Genomic DNA, 22118 nt, shown 5'->3' on the forward strand with positions numbered 1-22118 from the left:
ATTTACTTTAGTCCTGGAATCATTTATTTATCAGTGCCATTCTCACACTGTATGTTTTTTTCCCTTCTAAAGTGATTTTTCTTTGAGTTGTATAACCTTTTTAAATTGCTAGGTCAAAAATATGAAAAACCAACCATTTGAATGGTGGTAGTCAGTCTTCTGCCACATCAAAAATATGAAAACTAACTATTTGAGTAATACTATTAATGACATAGAAAGCATAAAGTCTCAGTTTATTCACATAATGGTGATTTTTTTAAAAGCTCTCATCTATACTCTAAATTATATAATTGCTTTAAATTTGGAAGTGCCTGATTCTTTTATACATCTAAAATGTCTACACACTTAGTGCCAGCTCTATATTCTTTTCTTTCTTTTTTTTTTTAAGAGAGGGAAAAACATCAATGTGTGAGAGATACATTGACCAGTTGCTTCTCACATGCCCCCAACCAGAGACCCGGCCTGCTACCCAGGCATGTGCCCCGACTGGGAATCAAATGGGTGACTGTTAGGTTCTCAGGCCAGCACTCAATCCACTGAGCCACACCATCCAGAGCCAGCTATATATTCTTATATCCTATATATTCTTGTATTATAAAAATTTTTATTTACTTAATAAATGTTTATTAAGCTTCTGTTACATTCCAGATACTTTTCTAAGTCCTGGGAGAAGGCACTAGTGAATAATAAAATCAAATGACAAACATCTCTACCCTGACACGGTTTACATTCTAGTAAGTTTGTTTATAAACTCAAGTGCAGAACAGTCTATTCAAAACCAATTTTCAGTTGTTTCCTGCATTATATTTAGTTCAAATTAAATCAGTTTATGAATTTTCTCATGGGCTACTCAAATTAAAATTTCATTTGCTGATTTGTAAGCATATGAAGGATGTAAATCCTTGGGAAGAATTTAAAATTAAGAGGACATTTTATAGAGTAGGCTGGTATTTTACAGTTCATTCATTCATTGATGGATGGAGTATTTGCTGAATGCTCCACAGTGAGCAGAAGCAGACGCATCCTTAACTACCGGTGAGTGGACCTAGGCTGCAGGCTCAGCTGCCATTCTATTCTCTTTTCCTTTTCCTCTTCCAGAGGCTGAGATGTTACTGAGTTACTATACTCTTTCTTTTTTGTTTTTAAACTTGCTTTGTCTATTGAGAGAAATTCTTTCAACAAAAGAATTTCTCTTTTAAGAATTACTTAAAGAATTTAAGTAATTTTGTTACTTAAAACAAAAGCTTTAAGTATCTTTGGGGAGCAAAATTTCTGCAAGTGCAGTTCTGATGTTCAGAGTTAGCCCTGACCCCAGCATTCAGACGGTAAAGCGCAAAAACAGAGTACATACCAGAACTTCCCCTGATACCAAGTCTGCCCAGTCATTCAAAATAAACTATTAAAAATATACACCATATCCTAGCACTTTGTATGAATTTCCCCTCGCTGTTGTAACAAATCACCACAAATTTAGTGGCTTAAACAGGGTGTGTTTCTTTTTGGAACTTCTAGGGGCTGCCTGTGTTCCTTGGCTCATGGCTCCCTTCCTCCAATTTCAAAATTATCAAGGGCAGCTCAAGTCCTCCTCATAGTGAATCTGACACTGATTTTTCTGCTTCACTCTTTCACATTTAAAGACTCTCTTCCACATTTAAGGATTACATCAGGGCCATCTGGATAATCCAAGATAATCTCCCTATTTTAAAATCAAATTAACCCTGGCTGGTGTGGCTCAGTGGATTGAGCACAGGCCTGCGAAACAAAGGGTTCCAGGTTTGATTCCCAGTCAGGGCACATGCCTGGGTTGCAGGTCAGGTCCCCAGTAGGGGGTTCACAGGGGCAACCATACATTGATGTTTCTGTCCCTCTCTCTCTCTCCCTCCCCCCTCTCTAAAGTAAATAAATAAAATCTTAAAAAAATAGATGATGGAATGGACTTAGGAGTTTAAAAAAAATCAAATGATTAGCAGAAATTAGAGCCCAGAAATAAACCCAAGTCTCTACAGTCAATTGATATTCGACAAAGGGGATAGCAACATAAGATGGAGTAAAAATAGCCTCTTCAACAAATGGTGTTGAGAGAACTAGACAGCTACATGCAAAAAAATGAAACTCGAGCACCAACTTAAACCATATACAAAAATAAATTCAAGGTGGATAAAAGATTTAAATATAAGTCATGACACCATCAAAGTCCTAGAGGAGAACATAGGCAGAAAAATCTCAGATATTCAACGCAGCAGTATTTTCACTGATATGTCCCCTAGAGCAAGGGGCATAAAGGAAAGAATAAACAAATGGGATCTCATCAAAATAAAAAGCTTCTGCATGGCTAAAGAAAACAGCATTAAAATGAAAAGAGAACCAACCGTATGGGAAAACATTTGTCAATGATACCTCAGACAAGGGTTTGACCTCCAAAGTATATAAAGAATTCATATTACTCCACTCTAAGAAGACAAACAACCCAATTAAAAAATGGGCAAAGGACTTGAACAGACACTTCTCCAAGGAGGACAAACAGAGGTTCCAGAGACATATGAAGAGATACTCAGTATCGATAGCTATCAGAGAGATGCAAATTAAAACCACAATGAGATACCACTTCACACGGGTGAGAACGGCCATCATAAACAAAGCAACAAACAACAAGTGTTGGAAGAGTTGTGGAGAAAAGGGAACCCTAGTGCACTGTTGGTGGGATTGCAGACTGGTGCAACCAGTATGGAAAACAGTATGGAATTTCCTCAAAAAACCAAAAAATGGAACTGCTTTTGACCCAGCAGTTCCACTGCTGGGATTATATCCTAAGAACTCTGAAACACCAATCCTAAAGAACCTATGCACCCCAATGTTCATAGCAGCACAATTTACAATAGCCAAGTGCTGGAAGCAACCTAAGTGCCCATCAGTAAATGAATGGATCAAAAAACTATTTCCTCACCCCCGCCCCTTCCTTCTGGTTTCTGTCAGCCTATTCCATGTCTCATGCCTCTGGTTCTATTTTGCTTGTTAGTTTATTTTGTTCACTAGACTCATCTTATAGGTGATATCACATGATATTTGTCTTTTACCTACTGGCTTATTTCACTTAGCATAATATTCTTTAGGTCCATCCAGGCTGTCCTAAAAGGTAGGAATTTTTTCTTTCTGCTGCACACTGTACCACTGTGTAATGTACCACAGTTTTTTTGATCCAGTCATTTACTGAGGGGCATTTGGGCTGTTTCCAGCACTTGGCTCTTATAAATAGTGCAGCTATGAACGTACGGGTGCACAAGTGCTTTTGAAATGGTGTTTCAGGATTCTTAGGGTATGTTCCCAGCAGTGGAATCACTGGGTCAAAAGGCAGATCCATTTTTAAGTTTTTTAGGGAATTCCAAACTGTTTTCCACAGTGGCTGTATGAGTCTGCATTCCCACCGACAGTACACTAGGATTCCTTTTGCTCCACATCCTCACCAGCACTTGTTGTTTGTTGATTTTATTAATGATAGCCGTTTTGGCAGGTGTGAGATGATATTTCATTGTGGTTTTAATTTGCATCTCTCTGATGGCTAGAGATGTTAAGCATCTTTTATATATCTATGTGCCATCTGTATGTCCTCCTTGGAGAAGTGTCTATTCAGGTACTTTGCTCATTTTTTAATTGGATTGTTTATCTTCCTGGTGTTTAGTCATACGAGTTCTTTATATATTTTGAAGGTTAAAACCTTATCTAATGTATGTATTATTGGCATATGTGTTCTCCCATATGGTCAGTTCCCTTTTCATTTTGCTGATGGTTTCTTCAGCTGTGCAGAAGCTTTTTTATGTAATATTATACCATTTGTTTTTTTTTTCCTTTATTTCCCTTGCCCTAGGAGATACATCAACAAAAATATTGTTACGTGGGATATATGAAATTTTCCTGCCTATGTTTACCTCTAGGACTTTTATGGTGACAGGACTTAAAATATTTAAGTCTTTTACCCATTTTGAGTTTATTCTGGTGTACAGTATAAGTTGGTGGTTTAGTTTTGTTTTTTTGCATGTACCAGCCCAATTCTCCCAACACCATTTTTTGGAGAGGATATTTTTACCCCATTGTATGCTCATGCCCCCCTTTGTCTAATATTAATTGAATGTAGAGACATGTTTTTATTTCTGGGCTCTCTATTCTGTTCTGGGTCTATGTGTCTGTTCTTATGCCATTACAGGCTGTTGATTACAGTGGCCTTGTAATATAGTTTGATATCAGGTACTGTGATCACTCCAACTTTGTTCTTCTTTCTTCAGATTTCTGTGGCTACTTGGGGTCTTTTATGGTTCCATATAAATTTTTGAAATATTTGTTCTAGATATGCAAAATATGCTATTAATATTCTAACAGGAATTGCACTGAATCTATAGATTGCTTTGGGTGGTATGGATATTTAGTGATGTTAATTATTCCAGTCCATGAACACAGTATATGTTTCCATTTATTTGTATCGTCCTCAATTTCCTTCTTCATTGTTCTATAGTTTTCCAAGTACAGGTCTTTAACCTCCTTGGTTAAATTTATTCCTAGACACTTGATTTTTTTGTTGCTATAGTAAATAGGATTTTTACCCCCTGGTTTCTCTTTCTGATAGCTCATTGTTGGTGTGCAAAAATACCATTGGTTTCTGAATATTGACTCTGTGTCTTGCTACTTTGCCAAATCACATATTAGGTCAAGTATTTTCTTTTGTGGAGACTATAGAGTTTTTCATGTACACTATCAGTCATCTGTGAATAATGGTAGTTTTATATCATCCTTTTGAATTTGGATGCTTTTTATTTCTTCTTGTCTGATCACTGTGGATAGAACTTCCAGTACTACGTTGAATAAGAGTGGTGAAAGCAGTCACCCTTGTTTTGTTCCTGATCTTAAGGGGAAAGCATTTAATTTTTGCCCACTGAGTGTGATGCTGGCAGTAGGTTTCTTATACATGGCCTTTATTATGTAGAAGTATGCTCCCTCTATTCCCCCTTTGCTGAGTGTTTTTATCATAAATGGGTGCTGGAGTTTATCACATGCTATTCAGCATCTATTGATATCATGTGATTTTTGTCCTTCATTTTGTTTATGTGGTATATTATGTTTATTGTTTTGTGAATATTGTACCACCCTTGCATCCCTGGGATGAATCCAACTTGATCATGCTGTATGATCTCTTCAGTGTATTGCTAGATCCAGATTGCCAGTATTTCCTTGAGGGTTGTAGCATCTATGTTCATCAGAGATTTTGACCTGTAGTTTTCTTTCTTTTTTGTGTCTTTACCTGGTATTGGAATTAGGATAATACTGGCCTTGTCAAAAGAGTTTGGGAGTTCTCCCTCTTCTTGAATTTTTTTGGGATAGTGTGAGAAAGAAAGGAGTTAGTTCTTCTTTAAATGTTTGGTAAAATTTGCCCGTGAAGCCATCCAGAGTTTTTGTGTGCCTGGAGTTTTTTGATTACTGCTTTAATTTCACTAGTTGTTATCAGTCAATTTAGGCTTTCTGCTTCTTCTTGATTCAGCTTTGGAAGATTGTATTCTTTTAAAAGATTGTACCTATTTATTTTTAGACAGAGGGGAAGGAAGGGAGAAAGAGAGGGAGAGAAACATCAATGTATGGTTGCCTCTTATGCACCCCCACTGGGGACCTGGCCTACAACCCAGGCATGTGCCCTAGACTGGGAATCAAACCGGTGACCCTTTTGTTCACAGGCTGGTGCTCAATCCACTGAGACATACGTGCAAGGGCTAGATTGTATGTTTTTAGAAATTTATCCATTTCACCCAGGTTGTCCAGTTTCTTGGCATAGAGTTGTTTATAATAATTTCTTACAATCCTTTGTATTTCTGTGGTATCAGTTTTAACTTCTCTTTCATTTCTGATTTTATTTGGGTCCTCTCTCTTTTTTTCTTCATGAGTCTGGATAATCATTTGTCAACATTGTTTATCTTTTCAGAGAACCAGCTCCTGGATTCAGTGATCCTTTGAATTGTTTTTTTAAGTCTCTATGGCATTTAATTCTTCTTTGATCTTGATTATTTCCTTCCTTCTACTCACTCTGGGCTTTGTTGTTGTTGTTACTCCAGTTCTTATACATGTAGGGCTAGGTTGTTTATTTGATATTTTTTTCTATTTTTTTTTTAGGTAGGCCTCTATTGAACTTTCTTCTCAGGACTGCCTTCACTGTGTCCCATAGGTTCTGACAATTGTGTGTTCATTTTCATTTGTTTCCAGATACTTTGTGATTTCTTCTTTGATCTAACAAGATCAAGGAAGATCCATTCATTATTTATTAACGTGCTATTCAGTCTTCATGTATTTGAATGTTTTTGACTTTTTTCCTTGAGGTTGGTTTCTAGTTTCAAGGCATTGTCTGTGAAGATGCTTGATATGATTTCAGTTTTCTTCAATTTGTTGAGGCTTGTTTTGTGTCCTACCATGAGGTCTATCTTTGAAACTCTTCCATGTGCGTTTGAAAAGAATGTATATTTTGTTTCTTTGGAGTGCAATGTTCTGTGTATATCAATTAAGTCCATTTGATCTAGAATGTCGTTCAATGTCACAACATACTTGTTGATTCTTTGTTTGGAAGATTTACCCATTATCAGCAGTGGGTTGTTAAAATACCCTATGATGAATGTTTTGCTGTTGTTCTCTTTCTTGAAGTCCTCCAATTTTTTCCTTATATATTTAGATGCTCCTTGGTTGGGTGTGTGTATATGTTTACAAGGATTATATCCTCTTGTTGGACTACTCCTTTACATTGTGTGGTGACTTTCTTTGTCTCGTGTTATAGCCTTTGTTTTGAAGTCTATTTTGTTGGATATAAGTATTGCTACCCTAGCTTTTTTTTTCTATGTCCATTTGTTTGGAATATTTTTTTCCATCCCTTCACTTTCAGCCTAGGTAGATCTTTGGTTCTGAGGTGGGTCTCTTGTAGACAGCATATATGCAGGTCATGTTTTCTTATCCATTTAGCTACCCTATGTCTTTTGATTGGAGTCCCATTTCTTACTTTGTACATTTATGGTTTCTCTCCTTTTCCTTGATCAAGTCAACTTTTTAAACTTTCTTAAATGTAAAAAAAATCTACATTTGATATTTGCATATTCTACAGTTTTTATTTGACTTTTACTTAGGGGTCAATAACCTATGGCTTGTGGCCTAGTCACCTATTTTTGTAAATAAAATTTTATTGGACCAGAACTCTGTCAACTCATTTATATATTAAAAATAGCTGCTTTTGTGCTACAACAGAGTTGAATAATTGCAGGAGAGAGCATAGGCCCACAAGCCTAAAACATAGACTCTAAATATTTAGGAAAGTTTCCCAACCTCCACTCAGCTCATTAATTTTTGCTTTTTTTAAAAAATATTTATTTTTAGAGAGAGGGGAAGGGAAGGAGAAAGAGAGGGAGAGAAACATCAGTGTGTGATTGCCTCTTGTGCACCCCCAACTGGGGGCCCGACCTGGCCCACAACCCAGGCATGTGCCCTGACTGGGAATCGAACTGGTGACCTTTTGGTTCACAGGCTGGCATTCAACCCGCTGAGCCACACCAGCCAGGGCTGCTTTTGTTTTTATTATTTCCTTCCTTTTGACTAACTTTGGGTTACTTTCTTATTATTTTTATATTTTTTGAGTTGGAATTAGTACATTTATTTTATTTTTTGATTTTCTCTGATAAAAGTATTTAATGCTATGACTTTTTCTCTGATGATTACTTTAAATATATCCAATAGATTCTTAATAGTAATGTTTTAATTGTAATTGTTTTATGTTATGTTTTCCTCTTTCATCCAAGAGTTGTTTACTAGAAGCTTTTAAAACTTCTAGGAGGAAGGTCATTTTGTTTCTGGATAAGAACATTAATAGTTGTACTGCTGTATGATCAGAGAGTGTTTGAAATAATTCTTCCTTATGGAACTTAGTGATATCATTTTGGCACCCAACATATGATCACTTCTGGTCAATATTCCATGGATTCTTGAGAAAAAAATTTTATTTGCCATTATCAGAATTGATGAATACCTATATATATCTTCATTACCAATTATGTTATTTAGGTATTGTTTCTCTTTATTTTTTGCCTACTTAATCTATTTTATAATAAGAACAATGAGTTAAAGACTCTTATTATTGGTGTTTTTCTGTCTTTTTTGTAGGTTTTCCTTCATAGAGGTAGCGTCTGTGTTATTAGGTGCATAAATATTTGTAAGATTATATTTTATTATGAAATTTGGTTGGTAGCATTTCTTTTCAATATTTAGTGCTTTGGGGCCTAAATTCTATTTTCTTTGTAACCAAGATTTCCATTGTTGGTTTCTTTTTCATTTGCCTGGCATATCTTTTCCCATCTCTTTATTTTTAGCTTTTCTGAATCAATTTATTTCAGATGTATCTCTTGTATGCAGTACATAGCTGGATCTTGGCTTATGAGCAAATTAAAAATCTTTTTCTTTTATTAGACAAGGTAAATACATTTATACTAATTGATATAACTGATATTCTTGGTCCTAAGTCTGTCTGAATATTTCTTCTTTTAATATATTTTATTGATTATGTGATTACAGCTGTCCTACTTTCCCTCTTTACCCCCCTACACCTGGTATGCCCCATTGCCTTCGACAGTCCCCTCCCTTAGTTCATGTCCATGGGTCATGCATATAAGTTCTTTAGCTTTTCCATTTTCTATATTGTTCTTAACATCCCACTCTCTATTCTGTACTTTCCAATTTGTACTTCTTAACCCTTACACCGTTCTCCCATTCTCCCCCTTTTCTCTTCCCAACTGATAACCCTCCAAATGATCTTCATATCTATGATTCCATTTCTGTTCTGCTTATTTTCTTAGTTTGTTTTTAGATGCAATTGCTCCTAGTTGTGAATTTATTGCTATTTTAATGTTCATAGTCTTGATCTTCTTTTTCTTAAATAAGTCCCTTTAACATTGCATAAAATAAGGGCTTGGTGATGATGAACTCCTTTAGCTTTACCTTGTCTGGGAAGCACTTTATCTGCCTTTCCATTCTAAATGATAGCTTTGCTGGATAGAGTGATGTAGGTTGTTGGTCCTTGCTTTTCATCACTTTGAATACTTCTTGCCAGTCCCTTCTAGACTGCGAAGTTTCTTTTGGATAATCAGCTGATATTTGTATGGGAACTGCTTTGTATGTAACCATCTGCTTTTCCCTTGCTGCTTTTAAGATTCTCTTTATCATTAACCTTTGGCATTTTAATTATGATGTGTCTCATTGTGTTCCTCCTTGTGTCTCTTCATGTTTGGGACTCTCTGAGCTTCCTGGACTTGTATGCCTATTTCCTTTACCAAATCAGGGAAGTTTTCTTTCATTATATTTTGAAGTAAGTTTTCAATTTCTTGCTCTTCTTCTTCTCACTCTGCACCCTATGATTCGGATGTTGGTATGTTTGAAGTTGTCCTAGATGCTCCTTAGCCTGTTCTTGTTCTTCTGGATTTTTTTCTTCTTGCTATTCTGATTGAATGTTTTTTCTTCCTTATGTTCCAAGTCATTGATTTGATTCTTAGCTTCATCCACTCCACTGTTGGTTCCCTATAAAGTTTTCATTATTTCACTTAGTGTAACCTTCACTTCTGCTTGTGTCTATTTTATGCTGTTGAAGTACCCAATCAGTGCCATGACCATCCTAATAACCAGTGTTTTGAACTCTGCATCTGATAGATTGCTTATCTCCATTTTGTTTAGTCCATTTTCTGGAGTTTTGTTCTGTTCTTTCATTTGGGCCATACTTTCCTGTCTTCTCATTTTGGCAGCCTCCCTGTGTTTGTTTCTATGTATTAGGTAGAGCTGCTTTGACTTCCTGTGTTAGTAGCATGGGCTATTGTAGAAAAATGCACCACTAAATTGGATGGGATGAAGCCTTAGGTAATCTCCTGGGTGGGGCAACCAGTGTGAATGAGGTTGATGGAGTCTCAGATATGGTGTCATTGCTCTGTGGCTCTGTGTAGAGGAAGGCTCAGAAAGGGAACAATTTTGCTGCCTGGCCTCTGGAGTTTTGTCTGGGGGAAAGCTGTCCCTCAGCACTTGCCCTGATACCACACACTTCAATTTCTCCCAGTATGCCAATGGTGCCCTCCCATTTGCTGCTCTGGTGCTGGAGTCCAGAGGGAGTGAGTCTGCATAAGTCCTAATTCTGCTGTGGGCCCTTTGACAGGAGACTCCTGAGAATCTTGCAGTTTTTTCTGCCACCCCAATTCCTACTGGTTTTTACAGCCAGCAGTTATGAGGACTTATCTTCCTGGCACTGGAACCGTAGGTTGGGTGGTGTGGGGTGGGGATGGGATCCCTCCCTCCTGAGGTATCCCTCCTGATTTTTATCCACCACACATGAGTTTGGGACCACTCATTCCATTTCTCTGTGACTCTTTGTGCATCTCTGTACCTCCATCCCTCCTATCTGTCTGGACCAATGTGACTTTAATTCCTTGGATGCCAGACTTCCATACAGCTTGATTTTCTGACAATTCTGAGTGATAGTTGTTTTGTAGTCTAGTTGTAATTTTTGCTGTGGCTTATCTGTGCCTCCACCTTGACCTGAATATTTCACAATTATGTACATTTGGTTTATATTTGCTTATGTTTCTTTATGACATGTTTAGGTGTTTCCTTCATCTCAATTTCTTTTCTTAGCTTTTTATTATGTGATTATACTGTTTATTGGCATCCTTTAACTCCCACCTGTATATAACAATCCATGAGCTTATTCTGCTTTTCTCTTTCATTATGTTCTCCTCTTACTTTTCAGTTGTATCATTTGTACTTAATTACAACATTCAGTATCTGTACATGAGTCTCCCATACTTATCTCCTGTTTAAATGTATTAAATCATTCACAATCAGTCCTTTGCTGAAGTTTTCTGAGTCATCCATGGCTGGGTGAAGCTCTTTGACTATTCCTCAAGAAGGGTTCATGCAAACTGTTTTTCTTTAGCCTTGATATTTGAAGGAGAGCTTAGATGGACACAAAACTCTTGGTATACATTTTCTTTCACTAAGTTTTTAAAAACTGCAGCTCCAATTTTGCCTTGCTTTGTATTTTATTCTAGTTTAATTCTTCTGCTTTATAAGTTATTTGATATGTTTACCAGGAGACCTTGATTATTTTTTAAATTAATCATTGGAATCTAAGAGCTTTGTTAGGATATATCTTAGAACCAATTATTCTAATGTAATTTTTCTCAGGTACCTGAGATGATTTTTTCCTTTTATTTTTATGGTTATAGAATAGCATTTTTATTTATTTTTATTTTTAATTACATTGATTGAGGGGACATTGATTTATAAAATTTTGTGTCCTTAGGTTAGAAAAATAATTTTTATACATAATACAAAAAGCACAATCAATGAAAGAAAAACATAGCTAAATTGGGCTTCAACAAAATAAACTTTTGAACTTCAAAAGGCACTATTAGGAAAATGAAAGGGCAAGCCATTGACTAGGAGAAATTATTTACAAATTTTATATCTGATAAAGGACTTATTTGAGAGTACATAAAGAACTCTTATAATTCAGTTATAAGAAGAGAACTCAGTTAAAAATGGACAAAAGTTTTGAATAAATATTTCATCAAAGATATATTATAATGGATGATAATAACATGAAAATGCTCAATATCATTAGTCATTAGGGAAGTGCAAATTAAAATCATAATGAGCTACCACTCTAAACCAACCAGAATGGTTATGATAAAAAAGACTAAATACTAAGCATAGGTGAGGATGTGGAGAAACTGGAGCCCTTATACCTTGTTGGTGGGTATGTAAAATGATGCAATCACTTTAGAAAAACAATTTGGCATTTTCTTAAAACTAACAATATAAACTTTCAGTATAATCCAGCAATTCCACTCCTACATATGTACCCAAGTAGAATAAAACATAAGACAACTTGCAGACTTATATGTCAGTATTTATAGCAACATTGTTCATAGTAGCCACAAATGGAAATAATTCAAATATCAATCAGCTGGTAAGTCAATATACAAATATCCATGCAATATCATACTATTCCACAATTAAAAAGAAGTAAACTACATGATGTGACATGTACGAACCTCCAAAACATAATGCTAAGTGAAAGAAGCCTGACACAAACAGCAGCATATTGGGTGACTCCATTAATGTGAAATTTCCAGATTATATGATTTCACTTATATAGATTTTCTCTAAGACAGAAAGCAGACCAATGATCGGCCTGGCCTAGAGACGGGAGTGGGAACTGACTGTAAATTGACATAAAGGAACTATTGAGGTGACAGAAATGTTCTAAAACATTTGGTGGTAGTTGCAAATGTTATGAATGTACCAGACATTATAATTGTATAATTATAATGGGTGAATTCTATGGTACATGTAAATTATACCTCAGCAAAATTGTTTTTAAAACAGTAAATTGAGGGAGGACTTCCAGGTAGGTGAATATACAATAATAGTGGCTCCCTTCCTTTTCAGATCCCAATACTTCCTCTATAAACAGTACAAAACAGAAGAAAGGGAGAAATGAAACTACATGAAAACCACACTTCTGGCATGACTTGAAGATAGAATGTTCATAATTCATAATAATTGTAAATAAAATGGAAAAAGCACCAAATCTCAGTGATCTCTCCAACTCTTGGTATTCTTCCAGATCAGAGCATGGACTACAGGAAGGGGCCTAAAATGAAAAGTACCATGCTACTTGATGGGGGGGGGGGCAGGTGTGCTTAATTTCTGGGGAAGGAGATAGGTCAGTGATCAAAGGCAAAAGAGAGAGGAACCTTTGGCAATTGGGTGTGAAAGAGGAAAGAAGCCTAATGGGGAAATTTAGAATTGTGCAAGACAAAAGAGAGCCCAAATATGGGATCATACAACTACATCAGGAATGTGCAGAGTTTAATTAGCCCTTCTATGGTTCTCTCATGTCCAGGATCTCCCTGTTAAATTTCTGGCTAGACCGCCATTCTGTGAATTGACTTAATAAGCAGATTTGTAGATCTGTGGCCTTCCCTATTCATTAACTACCACATTTACTTTTACTGAGGGTAAGTTTGCTATTTTTATTGATAATGCTGCTTCCTGAATGGGGTTTTTCCACTCTTAGTCTCCAAATCAGATCAGCTATTGGTTTTCATAGCCTGTCACACCCTATTAAAAGTACAAGGTTCTGAACTAGTTTAGAGGTGGTGGGAGGATGGGGGCAATCTCCTAGAACATCACAGATTACCATATATCATGTATTTCCTGTATGATAGATCATATCACATATTCATACACATCATATATATATGAAAGATATGGTCTCTGCACAATTATTGCATATAACTGGGATCTTTAAGAGCAGGTATGTAAACTAGAGACCACGCTACAAATCCTGACTACTTCCTGTTTCATAAGCTGTAACAGCCACTCTCATTCATTTATTTTCTGTGGCTCCTTTCATCCTACAAGTAATTGTGAAAGTCTGTTTGGCCCACAAGCATAATATATGGCCTTTTACACAAAGTTTGCTGATCTTTGCTTTGGAGAATTATCATCATCATAATTAATATTGTAATTTTCTTTTTTAAAATTATTTATTTTTAGAGAGAGAAGGGAAGGAGAAAGAGAGGAAGAGAAATATCAATGTGTGGTTGCCTCTTGCACACCCCACACTGGGGACCTGGCCTGCAACCCAGGCATGTGCCTTGACTGGGAACCAGTGACCCCTTGGTTCACAGGCTGGTACTCCATCCACTCAGCCATACCAGCCAGGGCCTATATTTTCATTATAAATAAAACTATTTAGTGTTTTTAATTTCACATTTATCCTTATATTTATTTTCTCAATAACCCAGAGTGGTAAGTTGAATGATATTAAATGATCACTTATCAGATTTCAAAAACTAATGGCAAGCTTGCATAACATATAATTCAAACTAAATATTAAAAAAGTAATATTTTGATCTAATAATTTAACAATCCTAAAATTTAACAATAGAATACAAATTCTTCTGTACATTATAGTAATTTTATTTTGGCCTCAAATAAGATTAATTCTGAAAATTTTTGTTTCCATTCACCCTGGCTGGTGTGGCTAAGTAGATTGAGTGCCAGCCTGTGAACTGAAAGGTCACTGGTTCAATTCCCAGTCTAGGGTACATCCCTGGTTACAGGCCAGGTCCCTAGTGAGGGTGTGTGAGAGGCAACCACACATTAATGTTTCTCTCCCTCTCTTTCTCCATCCCCTCCCTAAAAAATAAAATCTTTACAAAATTGTTATGGTTTACATTCAATTCTATCTTCATCATGCCTGCTACTGCATGGCCAAAATACTGCAAAGCCTCAAACATGAGAAAATGTACATTATTTTGTGTGGCATTTTGAAATGTTATTGCTTAACTATTAGTTTGCATTTAAAAGATGAATCTTTAATTTGTTTAATACTAAATATTTTTCCTTTACTCAGCAACTTTCTTAGTTCAACATATCTTACCTATTAGAAGAGACAGTCAGTGTTCATTGTTGAATAATATGACTATTGATAGAACAAAACAGGGGGAGGTTATCTGGAAATGTGTCTTCTCCTTGAGGTGTTAATGATAGGCCAACAAAAGCTTCAGTCAGCATATCCCCTCTGTTCAAAGGCCCCAGGAGTTCTGTTTAAAAATGGTAGGACATGAGTCAAATACAAATACAATTTCTGCTAACTGCTTCAGAAGAATGATTACAGGAACACTTTTACATACCTCAATGAAACTTTTATAACTTGCCCATTCATGGTGTTTTTAACCAGCATTTTGTTAAATATTATATTTTTGTCACTGTAATATTTTATTATATTGGAATACTATAAGAAGTGAATTATTTTACTTTCTTACATGTAACACACAATTTGAACCAGGGAACTGGCCTGCAACCCAGGCACGTGCCCTGACTGGGAATTGAACCAGTGACCTTTTTTAGTCACGTAAATACAAATAATGTCTGGGTCACAGACATCACTGAGCTATACCAGCCAGGGCTTGTGGCACACAATTTGAAAACAAAACAGGAAGAAAAATATCCTTTCCAATATTTCAATAAAATTCTTATTTAGAATTTTTAAGTGTACAAAGTTTGCTATTCCCACATCATACAGATGTAGAGAGAAAACATAATGAAGTTGTGAAAAATATATACTTGTAGAAACAAACTTTATTAAAAGCCTAAACTGTTAAAACCATACTGTGTGTATTTTTTTAGTTAAACATTCTTATTTAGAAAAAGCATATGACTTAATTTTTACCATGCTGTTTTTAAGTGTAATGTTTAGTAGTAGTATATATATTCACATTATCGTGCAACAGATCTTCAGAATTTTTCACCTTGCAAGACTGACAGTGTATACTCATTAAACAATTCCCCATTTCTCCCCTCCCCCCATGCCCTGGTAACTACCATTTTATATGTTGTTTCTATAAATCTGACTACTTTAGATACCACATATGAATGTTATCAGACAGTATCTATATTTATGTGACTGGCGTATTTCACCCAGCATAATGTCTCCACAGTTTATCCACATTTTAGCATGTGATGAAATTTTCTCGCTTCTTAAGGCTGAATGATAATCAACTGCATGTGTATATCACATTTTGTTTACCCACTCATCTGTTGATGGACACTTGGGTTGCTTCATCCTCCTGGATGTTTTGAGTAATGCTGCTATGAACTTGGGAGTGCAGAGAGGAGCCACTATATTGTTTTGATTGTGGTTGCACCATTTTTTGGAGAGGGACTCCCCCCAAAACTGTAATTATGTTCTGGAGGGCAGGCCCTTTGTAGTACAGGCTTATGATACTTAGGTGAGTTCTAGGAACCCATCTGTATCAGTGTACTAGCTGGCGTTGTTGTGAGAGGCTGTGTTTGGCTTCAGTGAATTTTTTTGAAGATTCTTCTTTGCCTGTTTCATGATGAGTGATTTATAAGTACATCTGCCTAACTCACACTGAGTACTCAGCAGTTTTTTTGACCAAAAACAGTATAGCCCCTGTGTCTTACCCTCCCTATTTGCCAGATCTTGCCCTGAACAACTTCTTTTGTTTCCCCCGATGAAAAAAGTCTTCAAAGGGAAACGTTTTGCTGATGTGGAAGAAGTAAAACAAAAAATGGCAGAAGCAGTAAAAGGCATCAAAATTGATGAGTTCAAAAACTGTTTTGAGCAGTGGAAAAGTCTTGATAAGTGTATTGCATCAAGTGAAGAGTACTTTGAAGGTGACTGAGGTTTAAACATATAAGATAAACACATTTTTTAGAATAAATAAATTCCATTTTGTAGGGGAGGTCCACCATCATACAATCCCACCAAGAATGCACAAGTGTTCCAATTTCTCCACATCCATATCAAAACTTGTTATTTTTTTAAATAGTAGCCATTGTACTGGGTGTTAGGTGCTATCTCATTGTAGTTTTAATTTGCATTTCCATGATAATCAGTGATGTTCAGCATCTTTTCTTGTACTTATTTGTCATTTGTATGTCTTTGGAGAAATATCTACTCAAATTTCTTGCCCATTTTTGAATTGGGTTTGGTTTTGAGTTTTAGAAGTATTTTACATATTCTGGATTTTAATCCCTTATCAGATATATATTTAAAAATATCTTCTCCCTTTCTGTGTTGCCTTTTCATTATATTGATAGTGTCCTTTGATGCAGAAATATTTTGAATTTTGATATACAGTGGAACCTTGGCTCTTGAACTTAATTTGTTCTTGAAGACTGTTCAAGAAGTGATTCATTCAAAAACTGAATCATGCAGGTGACTGATTATACAGGTGTCCCCATGAAAGAGTCATCAGGTCAAGAACTGAAGTTTTGTTGAACAACTGAGACATTTTCCCATGAACAACCTGGTTGAGAACCAAATTGTTCAAGATGGGAGATGACTGAGAATCAAGGATTGACTGTAGTACAATTTACCTATTTTACTTTCGTTGCCTGTACTTTTGGTGTCATACATGTAAGAAGTCATTGCCAATCCAATGTCATGAAGGTTTCTCTGTGTTTGTGTGTGTGTATGTGTGTGTGTTTTGTTTTTTGTTTTGCCTAAGAGTTCTGTAGTTTCAGTTCTTTCCTGATCTATTTTGAGTTAATTTTACAGACACAGTGAATGGGAAGGGTCTGACTTCATCTTTTGCATATGGACATCCAGATTTCCCCACACCATTTGTTGAAAGGATGTCCTTTCCTATTGAATGGACTTGGCATCCTTGCTGAAAATCGTTTGGCCATATATAAGAGGGATAGTTTCTGGGGTCTTATGTTCTATTGGCCTATGTATCTGCCTTTATGCTAGTACCATATTGTTCTGGTAATAGTAACTTTGTAGTAAGTTTTGGGATGAAGTAGTGCAAGTCCTCTGGTTTTGTTCTTTTTCCAGATTGTTTGGGCTATTCAGGGTCCCTTGTGATTCCACATGAATTTTAGGATGGCTTTTTCTGTTTTTGAGAAATTCATCATTGGGATTTTGATAGGGATGACATTGAATTCGTAGATTGCTTTGGGACGTACATACATTTTAATAATAATGTCTTCCGATCCATGAACATGGGATATTTTTCTACTCATTATTTACTATTTTATTTCAGCAATATTTTCTACTTTTCAGTGTACAAATCTCTCACCTTCTTAGATTTATTCCTAAGAATTTTATTCTTTTTGATGCTCTTGTACATGGAAGTGTTTTTAAAACTTCCTTTACAGATCATTTATAGGGTATAAAAGCACAACTGATTTTTGCATGTTGATTGTGTGTGCTGCAACTCTGATGAGTTCACTTATTCTAACAGCTTTTCAGTAGAATCTTTAGGGGTTTTTTATGTATAAGGTCATATCACATGCAGAGGTAATTTTATTTCTTCCTTTCCAATTTGGATGCATTTTATTTGCCTGTTTGCTGTGGTGGGACTTCTGGTATTATGTTGAATAGAACTGGAAAGAGTGGGTGTCCTTGGCTTGTTCATGACCATAGAGGAAAAGCATTCAATTTTTCACTATTGAGTATGATGTTAACTGTGCACTCTTTATATATGATCATTATTACATCAAGGAGTTTCCTTTTATACTTAGTTTGTTAAAGTTTTTGTCATGAAAGGATGTGGAATTTTGTCAAATATTTTCATCTGCATAATTGACAAATATATATATATTTGACAAATATGTATACACACATACCATATATATAAATATATATATACATATATATATAAAGAGAGAGAGTATTTGTCCATTCTATAGGTTCAACTATTATCTTTGCATTTCAGAAATAAGTCACTTGTTAATGGTGTATATTCTTTTTTTTAATTTTTTATTTATTTATATTTTTTTATTTTTAGAGAGGGAAGGGAGGGAGATAGAGAGAGAGAGAGAAATATCAATGTGCGGTTGCTGGGGGTTATGGCCTGCAACCCAGGAATGTACCCTGGCTGGGAATCGAACCTGGGACACTTTGGTTCCCAGCCCGCGCTCAATCCACTGAGCTACGCCAGCCAGGGCTAATGGTGTATATTCTTTTTAACATGCTGCTGCATTTGGCTTGGTCGTATTTTTTTTTAAGATTTTATTTATTTATTTTTAGAGAGGGAAGGAAGGGAGAAAGAGAGAGAGAAACATCAATGTGTGGTTGCTGGGGGCCATGGCCTGCATCCCAGGCATGTGCCCTGACTGGGAATCGAACCTGCGATGCTTTGGTTCGCAGCCTGCGCTCAATCCACTGAGCTACTCCAGCCAGGGCGTATTTTGTTAAAAAAAAATTTTATGTCAACATTCATCACATATATTGGTCTGTTTTCTTAAACATCCTTGTCAGGCCTTGGTATGAGGTAATGAGGGTCTAGTAGAATGAGTTTGGGATTTTACTTCCTCTTCAGTTTAAGTATATCTTATTGATTATGCTATTACAATTGTCCCAATATTTTCTCTCTTTCCTCCCTTCCTCCCAGCCTTGGCCCCCTCCAGCATCCTACCCTCCCCCGCTTAGTTCATGTACATGAGTAGTACATATAATTTCTTTGGCTACTCCACTTCCTACACTGTTCTTACCTACCCCTGTAGGAGGTGCCCACCTATTATGTTTTTTATTCCCTGTATCTTTCCCCCCATTCTCCCCCTCCCCACTCCATGTGATCTCCATTTCTTTTTAAAGATTTTATTTATTTATTTATTTGTTTGTTTGTTTATTTATTTTTAGAGAGAGAGGAAGGCAGGGAGAAAGACAGGGAAACATCAATGTGTGGTTGTCTCTCATGCGCCCCCAGCTGCAGACCCAGCCCACAACCCAGACATGTGCCCTAGACTGGGAATCAAACTGGCGACCCTTTGGTTCACAGGCCAGCACTCACTGCACTGAGCCACACTGGCCAGGGCTGATCTCCATTTCTGTGATTTTGTTCCTGTTCTAATTGTTGGCTTATTTTTTGTTTTTGTTTTTTAGATTCACTTGTTGATAGCTGTGAGTTTGTTGTCCTTTTACTGTTCATAGTTTCTGATTTTCTTTTCCTTAGATAAGTCCCTTTAACATTTCATATAATAAGGGATTAATGATGATGAACTCCTTTAACTTGATGTTATCTGGGAAGCACTTTATCTGCCCTTCCAACCTAAATGATAGCTTTGTTGGATAGAGCAATCTTGGATGTAGGTTGTTGCCTTTTATGACTTAGAATGCTTCTTTCCAGCCCCTTCTTGCCTGCAATATTTCTTTGGAGAAATCAGCTGATAACCATATGGGAACACCTTTGTAGGTAACTGTCTCCTTTTCTCTTGCTGTTTTTAAGATTCTCTCCTTATCTTTTATCTTAGGTAACTTAATTATGATGTGTCTTAGTGTGCTCCTCTTTGAGTCCAATTTCTTTGAGGCTCTCTGAGCTTCCTGGACTTCTTGGAAGTCTATTTCCTTTGCCAGCTTGGGGAAGTTTTCCTTCATTATTTGTTCAGATAAGTTTTCTGTTTCTTGCTCTTCCTCTTCTCCTTCTGGCACCCCTATGATTCAGATGTTGGAGAATGTTTAACGTTGTCCCAAATGTTCCTAAGTCTTTCCTCACTTTTTTGAATTCTTGTTTGTTCATTCTGTTCCAGTTGGATATTTATTTCTTCCTTTTGTTCCAAATCATTAATTTGAGTCCTGGTTTCCTTCCCATCACTGTTGGTTCCCTGCATATTTTCCTTTATTTCACTTTGTATTGCCTTTATTTCTTCCTTCATTTTGTAATGAAACTCAATCCTGTGAGCATCTCGATTATCAGTGTTTTGAACTCTGCATCAGATAGTCTATCTCCTTGTTGCTTAGTTCTCTTTCTGGAGTTTTGACCTGTTCTTTCATTTAGGTCATAGTTCTTTGTCTTGGCATACCTGTTATGTGGTAAGGGTGGAGCTTTAGGTATTCACCAGGTGGGGCAACCCTCTTTACTGCATTGTGGCTCTGTGTGGGAGTGGTCAGAGAGGGAACAAATGCCACTTACTAGGCTCTCATCCCACTTTCTGCCACTTCCCTTGCTTCCCACAAGTGGATCGTGCCCTTTCATATGCTGATTCACAGGTTGGTGGGTTTGTGTATGTTTCAGGGGACTGTGGGCTTCTCCAATAAACTCTCCTGTGAGGCTGGGAGTTTCTTCCTGCTGCCACAACCTCCACAGATATTTTATAGCCAGGGGTTTTGAGTCTTTAGTTTCCAGTGCTGAAACCCTGGGTTTCATGGTCTGTCTCACTCCCCCATTGTTTCTCTTTACCTGCACACAAATGTGGGATCACCTAGATGGTCCACCACCTTGCCTTGGTGCATTCCCCCTCTGCCACCCCAGCTGCCCCTCCTACCAGTCTGGATGAATGTTTCTTTAACTCCTTGGTTGTTGGACTTCCATGCAAATGATTTTCTGGCAGTTCTGGTTGTTCTTTGTTTTTAAATTGGTTGTTATCCTTCTTTTGGTTGTATGAGGAAGCGAAACATTTCTGCCTATGCCTCCATCTTGGCTGGAACTCCCTCTTCAGTTTTTTGGGAAAAGTTTCTGGAAGACTGCTGATATTCTTTTCTAAATGAAATCATCAGGTTATGGACTTTTTTTCGTAGGGAGTTTTTTGATTACAGATTCAATCTCCTTACTAGTTATAGGTCTGTTCAGATAATTTTTTATTATTCATTTTTAAATTTTTTTATTCTGTTACAGTTGTTTCAGTTATTTCCCCCTTCACCCCCCTCTGCCTAGCACCCCCACTTTCATAGTCATTGCCTCCCCCAGATTATTTCTTCATAATTAGTGATATGTTTCTAGAAATTTATCAATTTCTTCTAGCTTTTACTATTTGTTGGCATGCAGTTCACAGTACTTTCTTATCCTTTTTATTTCTGATTTTCATTTAGTCATCTCTTTTCTTAGTTAATCTAGGTAATGGTTTTCCAATTTTATTGAGATTTTAAAAAACAGCTCTTAGTTTTGGTGACTATCCCTATAAATTTTCTGGTCTCTTTTTTATTTTGGTTCTGGTCTTTGTCGTTTCTTTTCTTCTGCTAAATTTGGGCTTTGTTCTTTTTCTCATTCTTTGAATTGTAAAGTTAGATTGCTGATTTGGATCTTCTTTCTTTTTTAATGTAAGTATTTACTGCTGTAAACTTCTCTCAGCACTGCTGTCACTGTGTCCCTTAAGTTTTAGTATATTGCATTTTTATTTTCATTTGTCTCAAGAAACTTTTAAATTTCTCTTGTCATTTCTTCTTTGTCCTGTTGGTTATTTAAGAATGTGTAGCCCTGGCTGGCGAAGCTCAGTAGATTGAGCACAGGCTGCAAACCAAAGTGTCGCAGGTTCAATTCCCAGTCAGGGTACATGCCTGGGTTGCAGGCCATGACCCCCAGCAACCACACATTGATGTTTCTCTCTCTCTCTTTCTCCCTCCCTTCCCTCTCTAAAGAATAAATAAATAAAAATCTAAAAAAAAGTTCTTTATATATTTAAAAAAAAGAATGTGTAGTTTAATCTTCATGTTGTGATGGCTAGTTTTATGTCAAGTTGACTGGGCTAAGGGATACCAAAACAACTGGCAAAGCATTATTTCTGGGTATGCCTGTGATGGGGTTCAGGAAGCA

At 36.5% G+C, this 22118-nt stretch overlaps 1 protein-coding gene and 1 long non-coding RNA gene across 2 annotated transcripts in view; one reads left to right on the forward strand and one right to left on the reverse strand.

The window, feature by feature from the left end:
- The window catches only part of LOC118501106, a 150825-nt gene that overhangs the window by 75813 nt on the left and 52894 nt on the right, over window positions 1-22118 (forward strand). The window lies entirely within an intron of this gene.
- Window positions 1-22118, reverse strand: part of LOC114498694 (WD repeat containing planar cell polarity effector) — a 295440-nt gene that overhangs the window by 33432 nt on the left and 239890 nt on the right. Inside the window, exon 14 of the mRNA XM_028514800.2 lies at window positions 14498-14660. Coding sequence (XP_028370601.2) covers window positions 14521-14660 — 140 coding nt within the window. The 3' untranslated portion in view covers window positions 14498-14520. The remainder of the gene's footprint in view (window positions 1-14497; window positions 14661-22118) is intronic.

Source organism: Phyllostomus discolor, chromosome 6 (genome assembly GCF_004126475.2).
Source record: "Phyllostomus discolor isolate MPI-MPIP mPhyDis1 chromosome 6, mPhyDis1.pri.v3, whole genome shotgun sequence".
Taxonomy (NCBI): domain Eukaryota; kingdom Metazoa; phylum Chordata; class Mammalia; order Chiroptera; family Phyllostomidae; genus Phyllostomus; species Phyllostomus discolor.